Here is a 21,920-nt window from a genome sequence, read left to right as displayed (position 1 = left end):
CTCAATTTTTTTTCTTATTCATCAAGAATTGCTTAATGAAATTTAATCAATGTCGGAAATACAATTTTCCGTTTGTTTGCGTGCCTCTCACAATTATCTTCATCAAGCTCACTAAATGCTTAACACAAGTGCCGCTGATTAAGACTTGTATCCGTGTATATACCAGACAAATCAGAATCATAGTTATGTCTTTTGTTCATATTATGTATAATGGTATTTGGAAATGGTAAAAAGTGAAGGAAATTCATAATAGGTTGAAACCCATTGAAAACGAAAGATAAAACTACAAAAATTAAAGAAAAAATAATTTACGGGTTATCTGAGCTCAGAAAGAGGAAGGTTAAGGGAGTGGTTGAATCTTTAAGTGCTTAAAACGGCTCATCTCGATTTCTGGCACTACTACGAGTCCTATAGAAAAAAGTTATGTGGTAAAGTTGTAGGTAATGAAAAAAAAATCACTCACATGTTTGACCTTACCAGCAATAGAAAATGGCAACTGCTTATACTATTTATTTTCCGATATTTTATGTAACTCGAACCACTGTGCTTCCTTTCAAAGCACACAAATCCCCACAGAAACCAAAAGCGCGGTGTAAGTTTCATAAAAACAAATACATGAGCACATTCACATACACACACACACACAAGTAAGAATAACCACATTTTAAAATTAAGTCATAAATAACATTGTGGCACTGAGCAATGTTTGTTGTGCCACCGCACGCGCCACAGCATGTGACAGTTGCATTGTGCTGGCAGCTATGACACCTGTCCTACCGGCAATTACATCGAAACTGCATCGACACAGCAACACAACCTACCGACTGTTGCATCTACTTCAACAGACCCCTAGCCCCCCCTCCAAACAACCGGTCACTTGGCCAATAGGTGAGACCGAATAGGTGACTGAGCCAGCCGAATAAAAGCTGCGCGCTGCTCCAACAACAGAAACAACAACTACATTCGGCAATATATTGAATTTTTACGCCACAAATGTGTGCCAGCGTAACTCTCAACGGTACTGGAATTGTGCCAATGCGCAGCGGTCCTAACGGTTAATCACCAATCAACGACCGATGTGACTGCGCCAACGGCAACAATTGCAAATGCAAATGTATTAGTGAATTGGCCTTACCCGCTGTATTGTATGTGCAAGTGTATGTGTGTTTGTGTATATATGTGTGTATGAGTGTGTACGTGTCAGGATACTCACTAAACATTGTTTGACAGCAAATTATATTTGAATGGACAGCACTTTTACGCCTTGAGGCGCATATTTTAACAAGCAGACATTGATAAATGTATGTGCTTGTGTGTGTGTGTGTGTGTGCGCGTAATTTACATTGAATTGTTGCAGCTGCAACAAAGCAACGAATTAAATTGTCGGCCGTACATATGTTTTATATTATTCGATGGCATTTATCGACTAGCAATCACATATATGCATACATACACGCATACTAATACTAACATATATCAACAGCTAGCTAAATGCATGTGTTTGTTGCTTGTTCACATCCGCATTTTTCGATGTAAATATAAATTTTGCGCCTCAATGCATGCGTTGATAAATATATATTTATTTATTTGCACTTACACTTATACATATATATGATATACGTACATACATACATAAATAGTGTGCGGTATGTGTGTCGCTAAAACTGATAGCGTTGCTTTTTTCGCCTAGAGACTAATTTTTGCAACAATGCAAACAATGCTGTTGACGGCGCGTTTTGTTGCTGACAAGGCAAAGTCTGCAAGTGCAAATACCCAACCACACATACAAACACATAACGATTATGTCCCGCACGTACGCGACTATCATACAAGTATGCAGAGGTGAGTATAGGTGTGTGTATATGTATGTATTAGTTGCGCGCCTATCATGTCCCAGTGGCATAATTAAATTCTTTGCCGCATCACAACTGAAATCAGACAACAACAAATGACTCGAAAATTCGCTGCCAACAATTTATTAACGACCTCAATAATGCCAAATTAAATTATGCCTACTATATGTATGTACCTGTGTGCGTGAGAGCGTAATTTCAAATCGCAATGACGAGGTAATAATAATTTGGAATTGTTGCGAATTCGGCGATTTTTTGTATACGTATGTGGCATTAGTTACACGTATTAGTTTTATCTACGATAATCTACCTTTAACAGCTTTAAATATATTTGAATTATTATTTAATGCGTTGCTGAATGTTTGATAAAAAGTATTTGCCAATATTTAAAATGTCAAATATCATAAAAATTCCAAAAATTCTTTAAATTTGTAGAGTTTATTATTATAAAGTTACTTAAAACATTTAATGGAGAGATTGCAAAAGATTTCCTTTGACCACTGAACATCATTAAAGCTACCTCTTGAATAAATTGTGCAAAATTTCAAATCGATAGCTTAAAAACTGAGGGACTACTTCACGTATATATAGACAGACGGACATGGCTAAATTCACTTAGCTTGCCCTATTTATTTTATAGGGTCTTCTTTTCGTCTTTCCTAATATGCCCATGGCCAAAAATGCAAAACAAGTATGTTCTTCTCAAAATATTTTTATAAAAATGTATAATTTTCGGTATTTTAAGCTTTTAAGTCGATTTTAGCAACGAAAAGAAAACTCCATTTACAGTAAGACAATGTGCAGACTCACGTTTCATGAGTGCGTTGTGAAAAGTTCCATTTTGAAAATTTTAGTGAACAATTTTAACGTGATAGGCTCCATAACGGCGATTTTTGAGAATTTAAAAAAAATTGGAAATTGAAGAATGGAAACAGCAAATACCCGTTTAAGGGCGTATTCTAGTGTAGAATTTCATAAAAATCGATTTTTTCATATTTTCAAAGTTTAACTATTTAAGAATATGTCTACGAGAGGATTTTTGAATATTTAATATATTTTCCAATCATCAATTTTTACTATTTTTAAAAAATACGAGAGAATAAAAAAATTAAAAAAAAAAATCGTTTTTTTTTCAAACAATCGAAATTTTGCCAAACAAACTTTTTTACTTATCACTAGTTTATTTAATTGCCACATCATTGCAGATTGATAATCTCTTTTTTCATTTCAGATGACTAGGAGGGTTGATGTGCTCATGTGCCAATTTTTGAGACCCACCACTTTATCAGCTGCCAGTTTTTTTGATTTTTAACTTTTTTTTTTAAATTTTTTTCTGTACTCTTGTAACATAAATAAATAGCTAATAAAAAAATCGATTTAAAAATATTGATTGCTTTTTTTTACGACGCTTTAAAAATTATCTAAAATTCATATCTCTAGACTATAATACCGCCTTAAACATTAACTGTTGGAGCTGGTTGAACTGAGTGGCTACACTTTAGAAGGCTGTAACTCAAAAATGATTTGAAACATTGATTTAAAACTTAGTATGTTACTTTTAAAGGATTGACCTCTTAAATGCAATATTATATTTGATTTTTTTAAATTCCACCAACGGCGTACGCAGAAAAAAATGTTGAGGAGGATTTCTGTTCAAATTTTGTTTCATGTTAAAAAAGGGATGAGAACGATAAAAATAGTTAGTGCTGCCTACGTGTATTTTTATTGTTTAATATAATGCACTACGTCAATTATTCGTTAAATTAGATTTATTATTCTATTTAACTCAACAAACTCATTCGCAAATGCAAAAAGTGCTTATAAAACGGTATTCATTCTTCTGATCTGCGAAGCCATGATGTTCGAAATTTCTCGAAACAACAATACCACTATGGACATTGAGAAGCACAAGGCCGTTCAATCTGTTTTCGCTGCTCGCATTCCGTAAGTAAGTTTTCAGCTTGCGAAGAGTTTAAAGCGATCTTTAATTGGGAGCAGCTGATGCCGATAGAGTTGCAGCGATCTGCAGATATGGATGCACAATTGGATAGAACTTTTCATCACAAATATTTAGGATTTCAATGAATGTTATTGACACTTTCCCATCTAGTATTCTCGAGCAGAATCTGGAATTCGAAATGTTTTAATTCTGTGATATCATTTATTGCTTTAATAATGTTTCGGACGGAACTTAACCCCTTTTTTTTTTGAACCCATAATACCCCCTTTTGCGTACGCCCCTGAATTACACACTAAGTGTTCCCTTTAAGTTTTTAAAGTAGCTAGCAGCGTCCCCAGATAAAGATTTCTAAAACCGAATTTTTCAGCTTATTTCTAGTGCGGAGAATGGATTCAATACCAGTTCTACGCCAAAATTAATTTGTGTAATTTAACGTAGAGTTTCATAATAGAACAGGCGTACTTTATTGATTAAATTCGATTCATATAGACTAAAAATAACTTCCATCGGACCGAATTTGGATAATAAAGGTATGTGTGTCACAAAACCGAAATGGCATGGGGTAACTTTTTTTAACATCCCGGTTATCGGTTGGCTGTTGCAAGTTATATAAACTTATTTACTAATTGAAAGAAAATGTCCGAAAAAATATTACCAAGTAACGGGCGTTGTGTTAGAGGAACATATATCTTTCATATATTATAGGAAGGGGTCTAAAGATAAAGACATAAATGTTAAAATCAAAATAATGCTAACCTTTTCTAATATCAGGTGTATACGAAACCAAATGAAAGCAAATATAACTTTATTATAAACTTACTGTTATTTTTGTGACTCGGACTGATAAAAAATTAAATTTTTACGCAAATTACTACAAATCTTTATAATCGCATTCAAAGTAGGCTTCTGAGCCAATATAGGCTTGCCAACGCTTAACCCAATTTTCCATACACTTGTCAGAAGCCTCAGCAGAGATGGCATTCAGTGCCTTCAGCGAATTTTGTTTTTTTCGGTTCAGGTTAAATTTTAGAGCGCAATTTTCTACATTGTTGTACAGTTTAAACGTCATATTCATAATTTAAGTCAACGTCTCGTCAGCAGAAATAATGCGTTTGAGGAATGTACGGTTTCAGCTGTGTTGTCAAGCATCCTTTTCGCGACCTCTACTCTACTTTTGGTACGAATGTAGTTTTGACTTTAAACCCAAAATATTAACCTAAATGTGTTGAGTATTTCCATAAGAGGAAGTTCTCTGATGCTAACATGACGCTTTTCAAGAACCAATTCTTCGACTCGCATGAGGCAAATTTCCAATAAATTCACGAGAAGAATAATATACCTAATAATAAATTTACATTAAAAATGTCTCGTTTTGAGTGAAAAAAAGTTAAAAGCAGATAAACTCTACTAAATTGACAGAAGCCTCATCTTCATAGAACAGATATTTTTAAAGTTTATTTAATACTTTTTTCTTTACTTTAATCTTAAACCATATACACAAATGCGTTAAACATTATATACACCACTATATGTATATAAAATGAGTATCACATTTTTTATTCGAAGCTTCATTGCATAAACATTTTTCTTCAGTCGTCGCTTCAATTTTTCCTCAATGTGCCGCCATCAAATGGCATTGCAATTAAGCAGCTGCTGAATTCGTCTACCTCAGCGCCATTTTATCTTATCCTTTTGATTCAACTGAGCTCATTATCATTCACAGTCCCAGAAGACAAGTCCACACACACACACACACACACAGGCACACACATATATCCACAGAGAAAGAGTGTCTTACTGCCAGCAAACTTCTAAACTATAATGCTATAAGCACTCGCATTAAGCACCTTCCATGCGCGTTGTCTGGCGAAATATCTAAATACTTAAGATTTCCGCAATGTCTAATCCGATTATTCACGAAAATATTTCGCACTTTCGTTTCATCGAAGTGTGTGTGTTAAAAATGTCCGACTATTAATTTGCAGCAACCCGACAGCAGACAAGCCAACGAACGCAATGGCGGGAAGCACGCCAATACACACAAATATGCTCTATGCATGTGGGTGTATGCGTGTGTGGGCGGGTGCTGACAGACGCATTAAGCGCGCACGCAGCTAACTTCGCAAGCCGTTACTCATACGACCCGTTGGCCAGGCAACGCACAAAGCGCAAAGCGCAAGAAATGCGTAAACTGTAATAATCGCCTTGTATGTGTGCATGTATATGTGTACTCATCACATCTTTTCACATTTTTTTGTCACCCATTCCGCTGCTGCTCGTTATCTCTTATCGCTTTTTTGTGTGCCAGTTAAGCGGCGAGTTTGAGAGGTTAAGTGGAATCGGAAAAAGCGTCATACATTTTAGCCAAATGGCAACAACTGTAATAATAACAACAATAACAACAACAACAGCTGTGGCATTCACATGAATTACAAGTTGGCTCACGCTCATTGGCGCTGCGCTTTGTTTGTGCAAAACTAACTAAGTTTCGTAATTTCTTGCTATACTTTAGCAGAACAAAGCGTTCACACAAAGTAAATACAATGAATGCGAACACTTAATCCTGTTCATCCTTTGCGTTTTTTACTATCATCCACTGAGTTGTTAAGCAGTGGCTGAGCTGGCACAAAGAAAAGGCTTGGGTGAGTTAACTGCAATGGGTTGCGTATGGAGCAGGCGTTGTGGTAGATATGTATATACAAGTATATATATATAAAAGGAAGTTTTTTTCTCAGCCACAACTCGTTTTTGAAGCGAGAGATGAAATATAAATCGCATTTTCCGGAGGTGAAAGCAAAGGCAAAACCTCTCACTAATAGTTATGTGAAACGAAAAAAAAAAATTATTTTCATTTTTTGAAAAATTATAAAAAAATACCGCAAAATTTAAACTTTGAGTTACATTTCTATTTATCTATTTATAGTTTTTATTGTATAAGAGATGTATCACAGCAGTAAAAGACACTGGCCTCATGTACTTAATTACACATGACATTATATAATAAGTGAAACTCTTTTGATCCCGTAATAAAATTGATCGGCTACAACAAATTTCTGTCAAAAAATGTCATTATACGGCTCATCTAGCAGCAATTGTAGGAGGTCTTCCTGAATATTGTCCAAGAGGCATCTATGCGATAAGGCTAAAAATCTCGTCAAACGCAAATTGCCAAAGTTGTGTGGAGGCAGATGAGGTAGAAACCTCCAAGCACATTCAAGCACTTATTCTTCTATTGTCCAGTTTTTGTCCAGTCATACTTTCGGCAGACCACGTGTATATGGGTACAACAAATTTGTGGCAGACTCACAGCGTTTTCTAGATTCTTGGGGGTCTGCATGTTCAATGCTTAATACTTATAAGCAACACAACGAACAGGCGTTCGTTTTTGCTGTCTACGTAGAATCATTAGTGGTCTTTGCAGAAAGGAAAGAGCTTTTAACCTAACTTGTCCTAACCGTTATGATTGTAATGAAAAACTATATTTAAATATGCTAAAATATATATACATACATATATGTACTACAGGAATGGTTTCAATCAGTAAACAAGATAGCCAACTGTTTAAAAATTATTCAAAATATTATAATTTATAATAAAAAAAACATCACAAAATGTGTGTGCCAATTTAAAGATCTTTAAGATGGCTTACAACTGAAATATTTTTTAAAAAGGTGCCACCCTGTACAATTTTTTATTCAACAAAATAATTTTTATACGTAATCAATTGCTTAAGCACTACTACTAGTGTATAGGAGTTTCAACTTAAGAAATTTTTAAGTCTTAGCTTTGTGCACTATTGCCACCTGTTTAAATTTTTATTAAATTGGTACAAAAAAAATTTATATAGAAATAGAGACAACAACTAAACGGTTTTAATAAAGAGTTTTACTTGTAAAAATTTCCATAAGAGTTGCCACCAGTTCAAAAAACAATTTAAAGAAATTTATTAAAAGCGCTTACGTTCTTATATATTTTTTGTGCGTACATTTCATATAAAATTTCAAAATTCCTAGTTATTTTTAGTCAAATGGTTATTTGTAAGTTTTCTACTTCTCAACTCTTTGTTATAACAACACGTCAAGCTATGAAATTTAAGGATATTTTGCTCAGTGAATCTTGTGGATATTCTAGTCGTTTTGTATCAAATAAAAAATATACTGAAAATCATTCACAATTTGCTACCAATTTTCTACAGGGAAGATTTATCCATGCGCCTAACTTTATACTACATCAAAGCAATGATAACACAGTTTAAATTCAATTTACAATTTATCATGATCTTGGGTCAACATAAGTGATTTCGAAAATGAAATTCAAAAGAAGACACTCATATTTGCCCCCAGTAAGTGCAGCGAATCAGTTTTATGATTTACTTTATCCGCTCAACGCTCCTATGAGTCATATGTTTGGATTTGCTGAATGTGTGTGTGCGTTGACAAGCAAACAAGCGAAACCGGAAGCGGAACAAAGTTGTGCTGAGCTGTAAAAATAAAATATAAAATATAAATAGAATATAGCAAATGCAAAGAGGACAACTGACCCAACAACATTGGTGTCATTTTCGCCGAAGCACATGACAGTGCAAATACAACAAATACCGGTGCTTAGCTGGCAAACAAATATTCATAAATGAACACACAAACACATACACACACACACATACACATATATATATATATGAATATTTGTATATACATATATATATATATATATATATATATATAACTGTATATTAGGATGGATTAAAAATGAATCGTTTCGTACTCTGAAGGTCCTCCGACTAGCGGTTTTCTATTTTCGTATATTATCGAATGGAAAAATTTCATATCTTGCTTCCAACTACTTGAAAAAATATCTATATCATAAATAGTATAAGAAAGTTAATGCTCTACAAAGTGGTTTCTTACGGTTTCTCGCAATCATAACCGTTTAAAAAGTATTAACTTTTAAAAATATTAATTTAAAAAAATATTTTAAGGCAAATTTGTTTTTATTTTTTGAATTTTATAACTTAATGAAAAAACATCATTTTAATTTGGTTTTACAGGAAATTTTCTGCTCCCTAAAGTGGTCTGTAATTTTTCGATTAAAAATTCAAATAAGTTTCCAAGTAGTTGGAAGCGAGATATGAAGACGAAGGACATTTATTTACCATTAAGAGCGCATACTTAGAGAGCTTTTCCTAGAGGTGTCTATAAACCAGTTTTTCAGAGCACGAAGTGAAAAAAACATTCGTTTTTATTGTCCCACCCTAGTGTATATATGCTTGTGGGACATATGCAAGAATATGCGAGGCGAAAAAAATGCAGAAAATTATTTGCAAAGAAATCTAGAGAAAATGCACAGTAAATATTGCAAATTGTACACACACACACACACCCACAACCACATATAGTAGTGTATGACATGGCGAGTGAAAATATTTGCGCACTCTGACTGCATTTTCCACTCCGCAATATATATAATGAAAATAAAAGCAAACGACGAAGGAATAATAAAAGCAGTTAAAGTAAATGAAAGTGCACGTTTTACAACATTTTTACGAATGTGTTAGCTAAGCGGAGCGACTGAGAAAAATTACAAAACTGTTAGCTGCATGCAAATGTGTATGTATGTGTGTTTGAGTATGTGTGTGTGTGTTACATACCAAATGAATTGTTTCAACTCATCTAAAATGTATTACAGTGCGCGTGTAAACACTGTGACAACTAAACAAAATGGCAATAGAGACAATAGTTGACTCACAACAACAACAATAACAAGCACTTTGAAGTGTAGTTCATAAGCAACAGGAAATAAGAAATAAAAGTGAAAGTGGAAAACTGCATGGATCATGGAAATTCTTTAGCTCGAAAATTAAGTGTTTCCAGGAAAAAATTCTGCCGGTCAACTCTTCTTCCACAGCAGTATACTAATTCAAGGGTAGGAGAAGATGCAAGGAAAAAATATAATGAATTTTTACATTCTGATCAGAAGTCGAACATCAGAACGCTGGAGAGCATATACCATATACGATTTAGCCATGCCTCACTACTAAACTGAACGATCACAATCAAGTCTTTATACTGTGAACTTTTTATTTGATAAGATATTTTCCCCAAATTTGGCTTTAGAGTTATTGTCAACGCAATCCCAAAAAAAAAAAAAATATTCAGATTCGACTAATATAGTCTATAGCTGTCACACAAACTGACCGGTCAAAATGGAGATAAAGATCTTAAACCATATTTTTTCTTTCATTAGGTAACCACCAATCGCCTTGAAGGTTGTTTAAGTTTAGGGTATCAGGGCTCCACCGAAGCTAAGATTTTTTTCTTTTTTTATAGTATTATTCAAAAAGGATAATCTAGATGGTGTATTATGTGCAGTTTTTGAACCTCTGAACTTCTTCCAAAGAAAGAGTTAGAGCTGCTAAATCTTTTAACGTAATTTGGCAAAAAATATAAATTGATATTTTCAATTTCCTATTTCCATAGCACTAAGTTGGAGCAAGACATTTTTCTTGAAATTCTATATTTAATTTTTTATCTATTTAGCCGCTATACCAATCTTTATATTCATTTAAGTTCCCTATCCATATATTCATTCTAGTTGACTAATAATCATTTTCTAGCTGAATTAAGCAACACTTGATATACTTGTGTACATATATATTGATACAAAATAAATACCAAGTGAGATAATTATATCATGAATTAAAAAGTAATCATATAAAAATTCTTAGTATGCATATTCAAATCAAATACATGAATTTCTAACCTCTAAAATGTAGCTCTGCCCCCGTACCTTACTGATACATTATTCTAAACAAGTGAGGAAGAACGCCAGTTGCTGGGGTCATCCTTGGCCATTTCCGGTGTGTAAGTGAAAAACTTTACAGCATTTACTTGTGGCTATTTTTTTCCATTTTCCACAATAAAGCTATTTCCCTGCTCCAGCAATTGTCACTGACACACAGAATTATACACACAGTTTACTTCTGCTCATCGTAAGCATATATTTGTAAACAAGGCGCTTATATGAATAAAAGTGTGCATGTGTAAATGACTTGTACCTACATATGTGTGTAGTTGTCACCATGACAATGTATTGGTCAGCCATAAATCTCACACTGGGTCAGCGAGCCATTGTGTCACAATAATTCACTGAATGGCTTGAGTTAAATCGTTGCGTACTGCGCTGAACTGCTTGACATCGAGATGCAGCTTGTTCGAAAGATGAAGTCTCGAGTATTTTTAGGAGAAAAATAGAAAACGAAAATAGATTAATGAAATCGAAGTTTAATACACCAAACTTAACATCACAAGTTTTGAGCCACCTACATACTGTAGAAATTTATTATGTGATGTTTCCTAAGCCAATAATATACTCGTTAGACTGGCTGACTAATCTTGAAAATTAGTTATTAGAATTCTAATAATATTCTAATTAAAATATTTTTACAAACGTAGCTGTGAGTAATTCTTCATTCTTTCATACGCTTTTATGGCATTTTCGGAGTGGACGATTTAGTAGCGTAGCTATAGACGATAAGTAATTTCAAGGTCTGCCAATACTATTTTCTTACTCAACTACTTTTATCAGTTCCTGACAAACTAAGATGTCAAGAGGGAAGTTCTTATTTAACAATTTTTTAAATTTAATACTTTCTATTTTACACTCAAATTGAAACTTACTAGGACCAGTCCAACATGCACACAAAAACCAAATCTATAAAAAAAAATGTCATAGATTGGTACAATTTATTTTTTTGTTCGTGTGATATTTGATTTGGGAATCATTGAAAATATTGTTGAGTTGTTTTAGGGAATTTACTTTATCACGAGCACAAGCATCTGAGTGGCATAAAGCAATCAGTGAAGGTCGTGAAGTCCACGAAAACTTGTCTCATGCAAGTCGTCCACCCACCTCTGTTAATGACGTTAGTTTCAAAAAAGTTAAACAAACCATGCTTGAAAAGGCAGGCGATTTTTACAAATGCTACAGTTCGAATCAACTATTTTGGATAATGTTTTGGGTATGAAGCATATCAATGCTAGAGTCGTACTAAAAATATGAATGCGCCACATTCTAGGGTGATTGTGACTGACTTTTTGGCTACACAAGAAACTAGTCTTTGCTCAGCGTCTTTACTTGCTCCCTGTGAATTTCACAATTGCCACAAATAATTGCATATTAAATAATTCACTTAAAATATAATAATGAGGCGTGGACGAGAAGTTTTTGTGTCGTTGATGTTAGTATATAATCTCACTAATATCTTCAATTCTAAAAAGAGTTATTTGAAGTGGTGTCAATAGCTCTCTATTTGTCTCTACAGCTCTCTCTGCTATCACTTAGTGTTACTAGATTATTCAAAAAATTGTCAGTATGATCAAAAACTTACAGTTATCCAATGTTAGGTAAAACACAACAACCAACATGTATCTTGAACGTGTAAAAGTTTGCTCGATGAGCACTTAATACGGCAATTTTAGTAGTCTACTAATTAAAATAAATGCTAATTTGTTTGCAGCAAAACTACAAGGCGAACCACAACATGGCAAAACTTGAAGAATTTCCACACACAAACACACACCCACACAAGAGCAATAAACTGCAAATAGCAAAACAACAGTGGTAGAAACTTTGCACGCCCAACATGGCGTATGAGCAACCTCAACACGCACCTACAAGTGCACATTTATTCCTGCAAAAAGTTTAAATACAACCACAATAAATGCGGATATTCAATGCAGCTCATATGCACCGTTATGCAGGCAGATGTTGTGCCACAGACGCAAGGAGTTCACCAAAGGAGCGAATTTCGGCTAAATTGTCATATTGTCGTATTTCCAGCTCAGCATGGCTTATATGTTGTCGATATATTTGCAATCTGCGCACACGTTGGTGGGCGCACGCATGTAAGCTTAGGCTGTGAAATATAAGGCACACGTGTGCAACACTGCTTATTACCAACAAGGCAGATGTAAAGAAGCAGATTCGTGTAAACAGCCACACAGATAATCGCACGAGCGAAGAATCTGAGAATTTCTGTAAAATAGCAAATGAAATTTAACTGAAATAAAACCCTAATTTATGGATAACTGTGTGTGTGTGTTGGGTGCTTGTTGTGTATTTTGCATGGCGTTGCGCTTCCATGTTGCAGAGACATTTTCTCGCTTGCATTCAGCAGCTCAGTCGCTTTTGGTTTCGGCAGCCGCAGAACAACAATGACACATTTTGTTTTTGCCTTGATAACTGTTTTTTCTTATTGTTTTTGTCGCAGTTATAGATTTTCATTTCTATGCCACACATAGCCACCAACAACAACAACACACATTGATTGTTGTATTACGAAATGCTGCTGCTGCAGATTGGTTTTCCCAAGTTTTTCAACCATTGCTGTTGCAAGCGAAATTATTTGCCGCTGTGTGTGCATATAAACTTGTAAGTGTGTGTGTGTGCGTGTGTGAGTTTTTGCAAGTGCGTTTGCAGTTTTTCCGTAAAAGTAAAATATTTAACCCTTTCGCACATTAGCACTTCCCACAATTCTCAACTTTCAAACTAAGTACGTACTTACTTACACACATATCCACTCACACTTGCAAACACATATTTATCTCACTAGCTGTGTATGTGTGTGTGTATGCCGGCGTTAGATAAGCGGGTGCGGCGTGTTGCAACGCTGAAATAAATAGCAAACATAAATGAGTGTAGCGCCGAGCCAGTTGCATGTGGCACAGAGAGAGAAATGTGACGCTGCAAGCGGTGTGCGAACGCATTGCGGTATGTGTGGAATCCTTAAAATAATTATGTGAAATGTTTATCGCGTTGAGTGCAGTTATGTGTACCGACTGTGTAAGAGCTCACCTACATTTATCTACTTTCAGTAGTTGAATGCCGCAAATCCTCTTCGAGAGCGTTGCGAAAGGGGGAATGCAACAATGTCAGCGCTGCATTGTTGTCTTTGCAAAATAAGGGCAATATGAAGGTTTGTACTAAGCGTACACTTTGAGAAAAAATATGGATAATAGCACTCATAAATACTGTAGTTCAGTGATTGTTATAATTTTTGTAGATATTAAGATCTCAAAGCCCCAGTACATTGTGGCTGAGAAAAGGCATGTCTTCAACTAAAATTTGACGACATACGACAATTTGAAAAGGCATATATTGTGAGAGGTAATACAAAAACCTCAAATGTCATTCAAAACTATCTTAGATAATTTTTTGAAATCAACGTCTGTGTTGTAATATTTGTCAAGTTAATCCATTTAATTTTTTATAGTTAAATCTTTCTTTTACATTTTTTTATAGGCTTTTGTTGTAAGAAATTTTATACATCGTGAAATCAACGAAGATTCGGAAAATAATATGTCCCTAAAAATCTCAAAAGAGTTCAGTTTTCCCTGGCGACTTAGTAGCCACTCATAAGTCTTATCATACCTGTTTTAATATAAGATACAGAAGTCAACTGGTAATCTCTTGGATATAAACGATTTCTAGTATTCTACGATAAATAAAAGTTAAGATGGAACGATGAGCATTTTGAAATATATCATACTGATCAAATTTGAACGGAACTGACAATAGCAGCAACACTTTCACATAGATTAATACAAATCTTTATAATCGCCTTGAAAATAAGCTCCAGAACCAATATAAACATCTAAATACTAAATCCAAAATTTCATACACTGGATATAATCCGCCGCTGTGATGGTCTTCAGTGCCTTCAATATATTTTGGTTATCTCGGTTTCGGCTCATTTTCTGAGTGTCATTCGTTAGATTGTTCGATATTTTTCAAATAAACACACGTCTCGTCAATATGCGTTTGAAGAATGTAGGGTCTTCAGCTCAGTTGAAAGCATCTTTTTTGCGATCTTGCAAAAGATTGAGGTATTTTGATTCTCTCTGCTGACAACGCAATTTTCAAGTACTATTTCTTTAACTTTTTTGTTGTTATCGCCATTAACAGTGATGAATGGATGACTCGTATGAGACAAGTTTTAGATGATTGCAAGGCGAAAGCGGCTTAAAATTAGTAGGTAACTGATTTTTTTGTTGTTCAAGTCAAGACACACACCAATTATTGAGTGCATAATTAGGTTAAAGGTGTAAATTTTAAGTTACCATCACTAGTAAAGTAGCTCACTATTTGTGCGGCTGCTTCAGATACAATTTATTTATGCATTTTCCACCGTACCTACCACACCCAATTTAAAACACCAGCTCTTTTTTATGAAGAATGTAGAAAAGCGAAGACACACACCTACAATAAGGAGAGGTACTCGACTAAAAGTATTAGCTTCACACGAGAAAAATACTAATAATATCATGCTTGCGAAATGAAAAAATTGAGACGCGGTCGCTCAATGATTGGATTGATATCAAGTTTCCAAATATCTAAAGGTTTTTTTTTTGTGACGTGCCGAATTTATATTTATCATTATAAATAAGTTTCAGAAGACGCATTCTGATCGGATTGCGATTGCCTCTAAAGATTGTCTTTCAAATATTTCTTTCAAAGTTCTAAGCGCTATGAAATCGTTTACCCTAAACCGTTCAGTGTAGCAGACGATTATAGCACCTGTGGGAACTAAGGCGCTTGCCAGCTGATAAATGCGGTTAATGGAAGTAGAAGTGTTGCAAAAAATCGCCATTAAGCTAATTTAAATGAGAGAGTGCAGTTAACTCAGTTTTGCAATAGTTTTAATTTTCGCGCACAATGCGTATAAAAAACTTTATATGAAATCGGTGAAAGTTCAACAGTTCACGGAACCAGCTACGGCAAGTGGAAAGAAAAACAGCACTTTAACGCGATAAGTCTTACATTTGCCTGGCGGAGGGCCAAGCGCGGCCTTAATGCGCTACGCGTCGTATTAAACCAAACGGAGCGGGAGCGCGCAGTAAGCAGGCTATGCGGTGAGTGCTCTTAAGTGTTTACGCCCCGCACACTAACAGCGGCTGCGTGAGGGCGCGAGAGCAGGAGACAATGTTAAAATAACGCACTGAATTGCATTTTCAATTTACTTATCTGCGAGCAATTTCCATGAATGGAAGTGACTTTGTGCGGAGCGAGCGAAATGCCAACGTGTCTTACAAATTTGATTAAATGTCGTTCGCACCGGAAGTGCTGCGGTTGCGTGTGATCACGCGCCAATGACTGAATGTGTGTGCTCGCATGCACATGTGTTGATGTGTGTGTGCGCATGTGTCATTGCGCTATATGTCAACTGTCAACACCTCATTTGCAATTAAAGGATGAAAAATAAATAAAATTTTAGCGCGACGCTTCACTCACCAACTTGAAGCTCACTGCTCTATGCGCATATATGTAGATGTGTTGTTGTGTGTTTCAATACACATGCGAACTGATGCAGTGGCATTAATGTCGTTGCACGCAGCACCGCGTGCCACTAACGGCACTTGGCGTCATCAATAATCAATAAAGATGCCAATATGGAATAAAATATATGCGCGAGCGAGAGGCGGAAAACCAAAGAGGTGGCGGAATAAAATAAAATAAAACTTTCGCCTGACAATATTCCACTCAAAGGATAATTTGAAATTCCTTTTTTCGGCTATGTGCAGCGAGGACACAAAATTGCTATGTCGCAGAGACTGTCGCTCGGCAGCCACTGAAAGTTGACAACTGCCAGCCTTGCCAACGCAAGCTGTTGCATGCCGCTCACATGCCCCTGTGCAGACGCAAGCAGCCAGTGTATGAGTATGTGGCTATGATGCCACTTTTTTTGCTTTTTACATATTTGGAAATTCCTTTTCGTATTAATTTTTATTGCAATCTTTTGCCTTCGTCCCCTTTTGGCATTGGCGCACATGGCTTTGTGCGGCTGCCACGCACAATCGCTGCATCTGCATAACTAAGTGCAACGGCGCTACCACTACCAACACCCATTTTACAAGCCGCCGGCACTTTCAAGTGCCAATCGCTGGGGCCGTGTCAGCAATTGCTTTCAGGGTTGTAGCCACCTTGTACCTTCATGGTAGTTCTTCCAGAGTTCTGGCTCGTGCAATGTCACACACTGCTCTGCATGCTAATCCTTTCTATTCACAGTGATGTAAATTCGCTTCAATACTCGTAACTTCTTCGATTCGGGGGCTCATACTTGCATGTAAAGGCACATACATACACCATTTTTCGATTTTCTATTTGGCAATAAGCTGAAAATTAATGAGACTTTGATCGAGTATTGAGCTAACCTTTGTACTCAACTGCTTTTGTGTTTCAGCTTAAGGATGAAGTATATAATTAATGTGTTTGACTTATCGCTCCTTCGAAAATATTAAATTTGAGGTAAAAAGATAAGTTTTTAATCCTTTTCTCTTGCTCAGATTTGCTCAATGTCTAAGTGCTTCTACATACATATCCAAATTTCACTCAACTATACACACTCAATATAGATACTCTCAAAACGTATTATTTTTGCATGATAAAATCAATTAAAAAATAAATAAAACTAAAAAAATTTGCGCATTAGTAAAGGGCTAAATTTGATTTTCTAGTACAGGCTTACAAAAGTCGTATTACTTTATGCTGCCTTAAGCCATTTTCGAAAGCTCTTCTTTACTTTTATTAAATATTTTATTTATGTCAATAGCTTATTCTATGCATCACTCTCTAAATGTTGACGACCGGAGTCACCCACATATAGTTTTTATTACCTTTAATTATAGAACCATTGTTTGGTCCACTCGGGCATAGAAAAAAAGGTTTCGATTCACAATATTCTTCGTGTACTTAATGCTCTATTTTACTACTTGTACATACAAATAACCGACATTGCAGTGGAAAGCAAATTCTGCTGCAAGATTTAGGTGAATTTTCCACAAGATGGTCCTTGGCAGGACTCAAAAGGAAGGGGTTGTTGGATAAAGTAGACCACATACCTTCACGCTTTATTTGGGAGAGAAGGTTTCGAGGCACACTAAAAGAGGGTGGATAACGCAGGAGCATGGGAGTCGCCAGCGGAACTTACAACACCTACACAGACGGAACAAAAATTGTTAATGATCGGGCTGCATCTCAGGCTACCCTTCAAGCTTTCGGAATACTACTACTAGTCGGAAGTCTTTGCGGTCAGGAAAGTGGCTGAGATAGGTAATAACGCAGTAAACAATATAAAGAAGATCAATATGTACGTCGGTAGTCAGGCTTCAATTGAAGCAAAAACACGCATGCTTTTCACTCATATAGTCTCGAAAGGACTGCAGCACGGTTGTTGGCCTAATGACAGGTCACCACCTACTAACATCACATGCGAACCGGACGGGCATAATTAACAACGATACATGCAGAAAATCCATGGACGTGACCATGAAAAGACGCTGAAACCCCTCCTACGCTTTTGCCCAGCCTTATTTAGAACTCGTCTTCGATATCTATAAGTTCACATTTCAAAGGACGAAGTATCAAACTTAGTTATCAATTCACTCTTAAAGATCGCAAACGGTGTTGACGTGCTGTATGATCTATTTTAAGCTCAAATTAAACTGAGCCTCCACCTAGCATTACTAAGCACGCTTTAAAAGTTCTAACGTAACACATAGGTTAGCCGTTATAACTAGATAAATATGACCTCTTCTATGACTTTATTCCAAAACACACTATACGATACAAATCTTTCCTTTATTACCCAAAAAGTGCAAGCTAAAATATCTTGACGTTTGAATAAACAAAAGGTATTTCACAATCATTAAAATGCTTTTTAAATTGCTAGCTTTTTATAACTTTCTATCGGAACGTGTATAAAAGGTGTCCTCATATCGGTGATCATCCTCTTCGGCGAAGCCGCCGAAGTTATTGCTTCCACTCACGTGACCCTTCGCAGAGTCTGAAGACCAAGTATACGACGAAAGTGGAGAGTTGTTCGAGCCACGTCTAAATGGTGAAGAAACCGGGCTGTTGGACCATGGACGTGATGCCTCGCTATAACCCCTATTAGGAGGTGATGGACGACGATTAGTGCCATAATTTTGATGTTGATTAGAGTGGAACGAAGACTGATGTTGAGGGTGCTGAGCGGGATAATGATGCTGAAAGTGATCGTGCGGCGGTTGCTGATTATGATCATGCTCGTGATAGTCTTCGTGATGAACTGTTTGTTGTTGTTGTGCGTTGTTGTCATTTGGACGATTTTCATGGTAGTGCTGTTGTTGTTGAAACTGGTTGTGGGCGAGATGTTCTTGTTGTTGGGGCCGTTGTATTTGTGACGGAGGTTGTTGTTGTGGCGCCTGGGCTTCATACTCTTCTTCTTCAAACTGCTCGGGTGGGTATGGACGTTGCTGGTGATGCTGTTGATGCTGCTGGTAATGCTGTTGTTGGTTGATGCTGGTGGCGGAGTTTATTGTTTGATTGCGGTATAAATGCGTTGGATCATAAAATTCTGGACGTGGATCGCGATTAGCGGTAATTATTGTTGGAGTAGGTGAAAACGGATAAGTATCGCCCTGATGGTTAGCACCGTATGCTTGATTGTTATTGTTGCTGTTCACGTTCTGGTTGTGTTGGTTCTGAATGACCGCCGCGCCAGCAAGATTCTGCTGTCCACTGTTGAGACCGTTAGTGCCATAACTGTATTGGGGTTCTGCAGGTCGGTGATTGCCATTATTGATACCACCGTAATTGTTATTGTTGTAATTATTAATGTGATTGTTGCTACTAGTAACGCCAGTGCCGCCAGCAAAATTATTGCCAACATTCACTGCACTCGACACACCAGCTGAGGCACCGCCGCCGCCGCCACCAGCATGGCTGTACGGTGAGGTTTGCAGCGTCACACTAGCCAAACCGGGCGCTCCTGCCGCCACTGAGCTGCTGCCCGCCGATACCAAAGTCTCCGGCTGCACGACAATATTCGCGCCCGATGTGAACGCCGACGCTGGCGAACTGCTCTGCTCACGCGAGTTCATTTCCGCCAGCTTCGTGTTGCGATTGCGCACCATATTCGTCGTCATCACCATCACAGTGGGATTCATGGCCTCCATATTCTCCTTGAGGCAGCTCTGCAGCAGATTGACAAAGAAGAAGAATGCCAGTAATGTTAGTGCGTTCATTGTGGAGGCATTACTGTCACTTGTGCTATGCTTCTTTTTAAATCCCTTGGTCGGCACGGTCGGATGGGGACGTGCATAGATCTTTGGCGGAGGAGGTGCATAGCCGCCATAACCGCTACCGGCTGTGGCATGATGTGAGTACGAGCCACCTGTGGGCACATGCACTGGCGCGGCAGGATGGTAATCATAACCGCCGGCTCCTGCACCATAGGGGGGACCATAACTAATATGCAGTTTGAGAAATAAGAAAATATTAATAAATAATTAGCTCCAGCGGCGATAGTTCTGATTCTTCGTACAAATCAGTACTTACCCATATCCGGACTGTCCAGTACCACCACCAGTGCCTGTTGGATCATCGCCCCAGCCAGTGCCTACGCCCCCACCACTCGGGTATAAGCCATGCAAATTGGTTGCATCGCCCATCTCGCCCATTTCCGGTGGCATTGGGTACGTCATTTGATTTGGATATCTGGCGCGATCTTCAGCATTTCTGTAATAACATATAAGTAGAAGTGATATAGAGATATAACAGGCGAGTAATATCATAACTGCTGGTGTTTAAAATATTAAGTATCCTCGTTCGAATTTTGATTGTGTTTTTGTTTCGTGCCTAGTGCAGAGGCACGCACTGACAATCCAGATGATATTCCCTTATTGAAGATGATATTCTCTTATTTACGGCATTCTAGTCTACGTAAGCGGAATGGAACTGGTCTCACATATATCATGTTAAGTATTGTCCCTTCAGTTATATTCTTAGAAACTATACGTGGAATATTTTATGTTCTTCCAACAACAAATGCTGATACATTCAACGCCGTTACATACCGCATTAGAGCCTTATCTCGTAAATTGTAGTACCATATTCTATTTTTTTAATGCTGTCTTGATAAAATTTTGGGTAGTTGCCCTTTAATACTTACGCGTATTTATCCATCTCAACGCCAGTGGCAATCAAAAAGGGATTCACCGACACATCACTGTATGTTGGGGCATGATTTGGGGGCAAGTTCTCATAGTCCTGAAACATGTTTACCCTTTACAACATTTGTTTGTAGGTCAAATGCAAGTTTCGACTTCCTCCAACTGTAATTAAAAAGATTAGAAGTAATGGCTTCTTATGCTTTAATATATTTTCATATGGAGAAGAAACGGAGTAAGATCCACATACATATGTTTTTACTCCAAAATAAAATTTCACTAATCCGCACTAGTAAACACTTGTAAAAATCTACAACACAAATTTTGTTATAAAATATACTGCTGCTTTTATTCGACGTTGGAGTAAAATACATGTTTACTATTATTGTTACAATTATGCACAATATGTGGTGTATAACAGCTAACCAGATATAGTATTCTTGTGGATCGTGCACAACAACTATTCCGGCGACTTGCTAAAACGAACACACGGCTATTAAGGAAAATTTTTCCAAATCACTGCAGATCACTGTTAAATAAATAAGTTTTGATGTTGTAGCTTGGTTGAGGTCATATCTGAGGCGAGACATAAATATATAAAGCGGCAGTACATACATATGTATGTATATAATATATGTAATGTAATGTGTAAATGCATTCAGCACTATCTTACCTGGGTATAGTCATAATCAGGTAGTTGCACTCGCATGCACCATGCAATAAAAAATGCGTTGGATCATTAGAAAAAGTTTCCGAGCTAAATTTAGTAAAATGTGATTTCAAAAACTAATATATGAATGAATTAAAAATTAAGGCCAATTTTGATTTTTTCGAAAATTTTTTATTTTTGTTTTTTTACAAGTGAAAGGTATGAAGTGAAATTTTCTGGAAATTTTTTAGTTAAAAATATAAATTATTGCATGCATGTATACATTGTTTATAATATTTCGATAATATATTTATGTATCACATCTGAAGGGACACTTGTTAGATTGTAAGAATAGCTGATCATCATGTCACTTTCAAGTTGGGTAGGGAACAACATTAGTAAATTATTTGGATATGGACATAATATAGGATATACCTATGTATATTTAGAAATTGAAATTGTACAATAAAAAT

At 36.5% G+C, this 21,920-nt stretch overlaps 1 protein-coding gene across 3 annotated transcripts; it reads right to left on the bottom strand.

Moving 5' to 3' along the window:
• Positions 1-18,428: 18,428 nt before the first annotated feature.
• LOC106615168 (CAR1 transcription factor) lies at positions 18,429-21,677 on the bottom strand. Of its 3 annotated transcripts, XM_014231259.3 has the most exons (4): positions 21,472-21,674; positions 20,801-20,963; positions 20,188-20,367; positions 18,429-20,097 (listed from the first exon to the last, which is right to left on the bottom strand). In XM_014231259.3, exons 2-4 carry the CDS (start codon positions 20,905-20,907, stop codon positions 18,543-18,545), a joined length of 1,842 nt encoding a protein of 613 aa, XP_014086734.2. In that variant the 5' UTR covers positions 20,908-20,963; positions 21,472-21,674; the 3' UTR covers positions 18,429-18,542. The 3 variants fall into 3 exon arrangements, 1 of the variants encoding a protein (XP_014086734.2); XR_001330632.3 differs by lacking the exons at positions 18,429-20,097; positions 20,188-20,367; positions 20,801-20,963 and adding an exon at positions 21,121-21,374 and having other exon boundaries at positions 21,472-21,677; XR_001330633.3 differs by lacking the exons at positions 18,429-20,097; positions 20,188-20,367; positions 20,801-20,963 and adding an exon at positions 21,121-21,327 and having other exon boundaries at positions 21,472-21,677.
• Positions 21,678-21,920: the final 243 nt, after the last annotated feature.

The sequence above is a fragment of the Bactrocera oleae genome, chromosome 2 (assembly GCF_042242935.1).
Source record: "Bactrocera oleae isolate idBacOlea1 chromosome 2, idBacOlea1, whole genome shotgun sequence".
NCBI classification, from domain to species: domain Eukaryota; kingdom Metazoa; phylum Arthropoda; class Insecta; order Diptera; family Tephritidae; genus Bactrocera; species Bactrocera oleae.
Note: the sequence above shows the minus strand (reverse complement) of the source record. Positions and strands in the feature narration are given on the sequence as shown.

Excerpts from the sequence above, each read along its gene's own strand:
- LOC106615168 (XM_014231259.3), bottom strand. The coding sequence starts at position 20,907 with ATGTTTCAGGACTATGAGAACTTGCCCCCAAATCATGCCCCAACATAC. Across the intron at positions 20,368-20,800 it reads GTTGAGATGGATAAATACGC|AAATGCTGAAGATCGCGCCA; the intron begins GTAAGTATTAAA and ends ATGTTATTACAG. Across the intron at positions 20,098-20,187 it reads ACTGGACAGTCCGGATATGG|TTATGGTCCCCCCTATGGTG; the intron begins GTAAGTACTGAT and ends ACTGCATATTAG.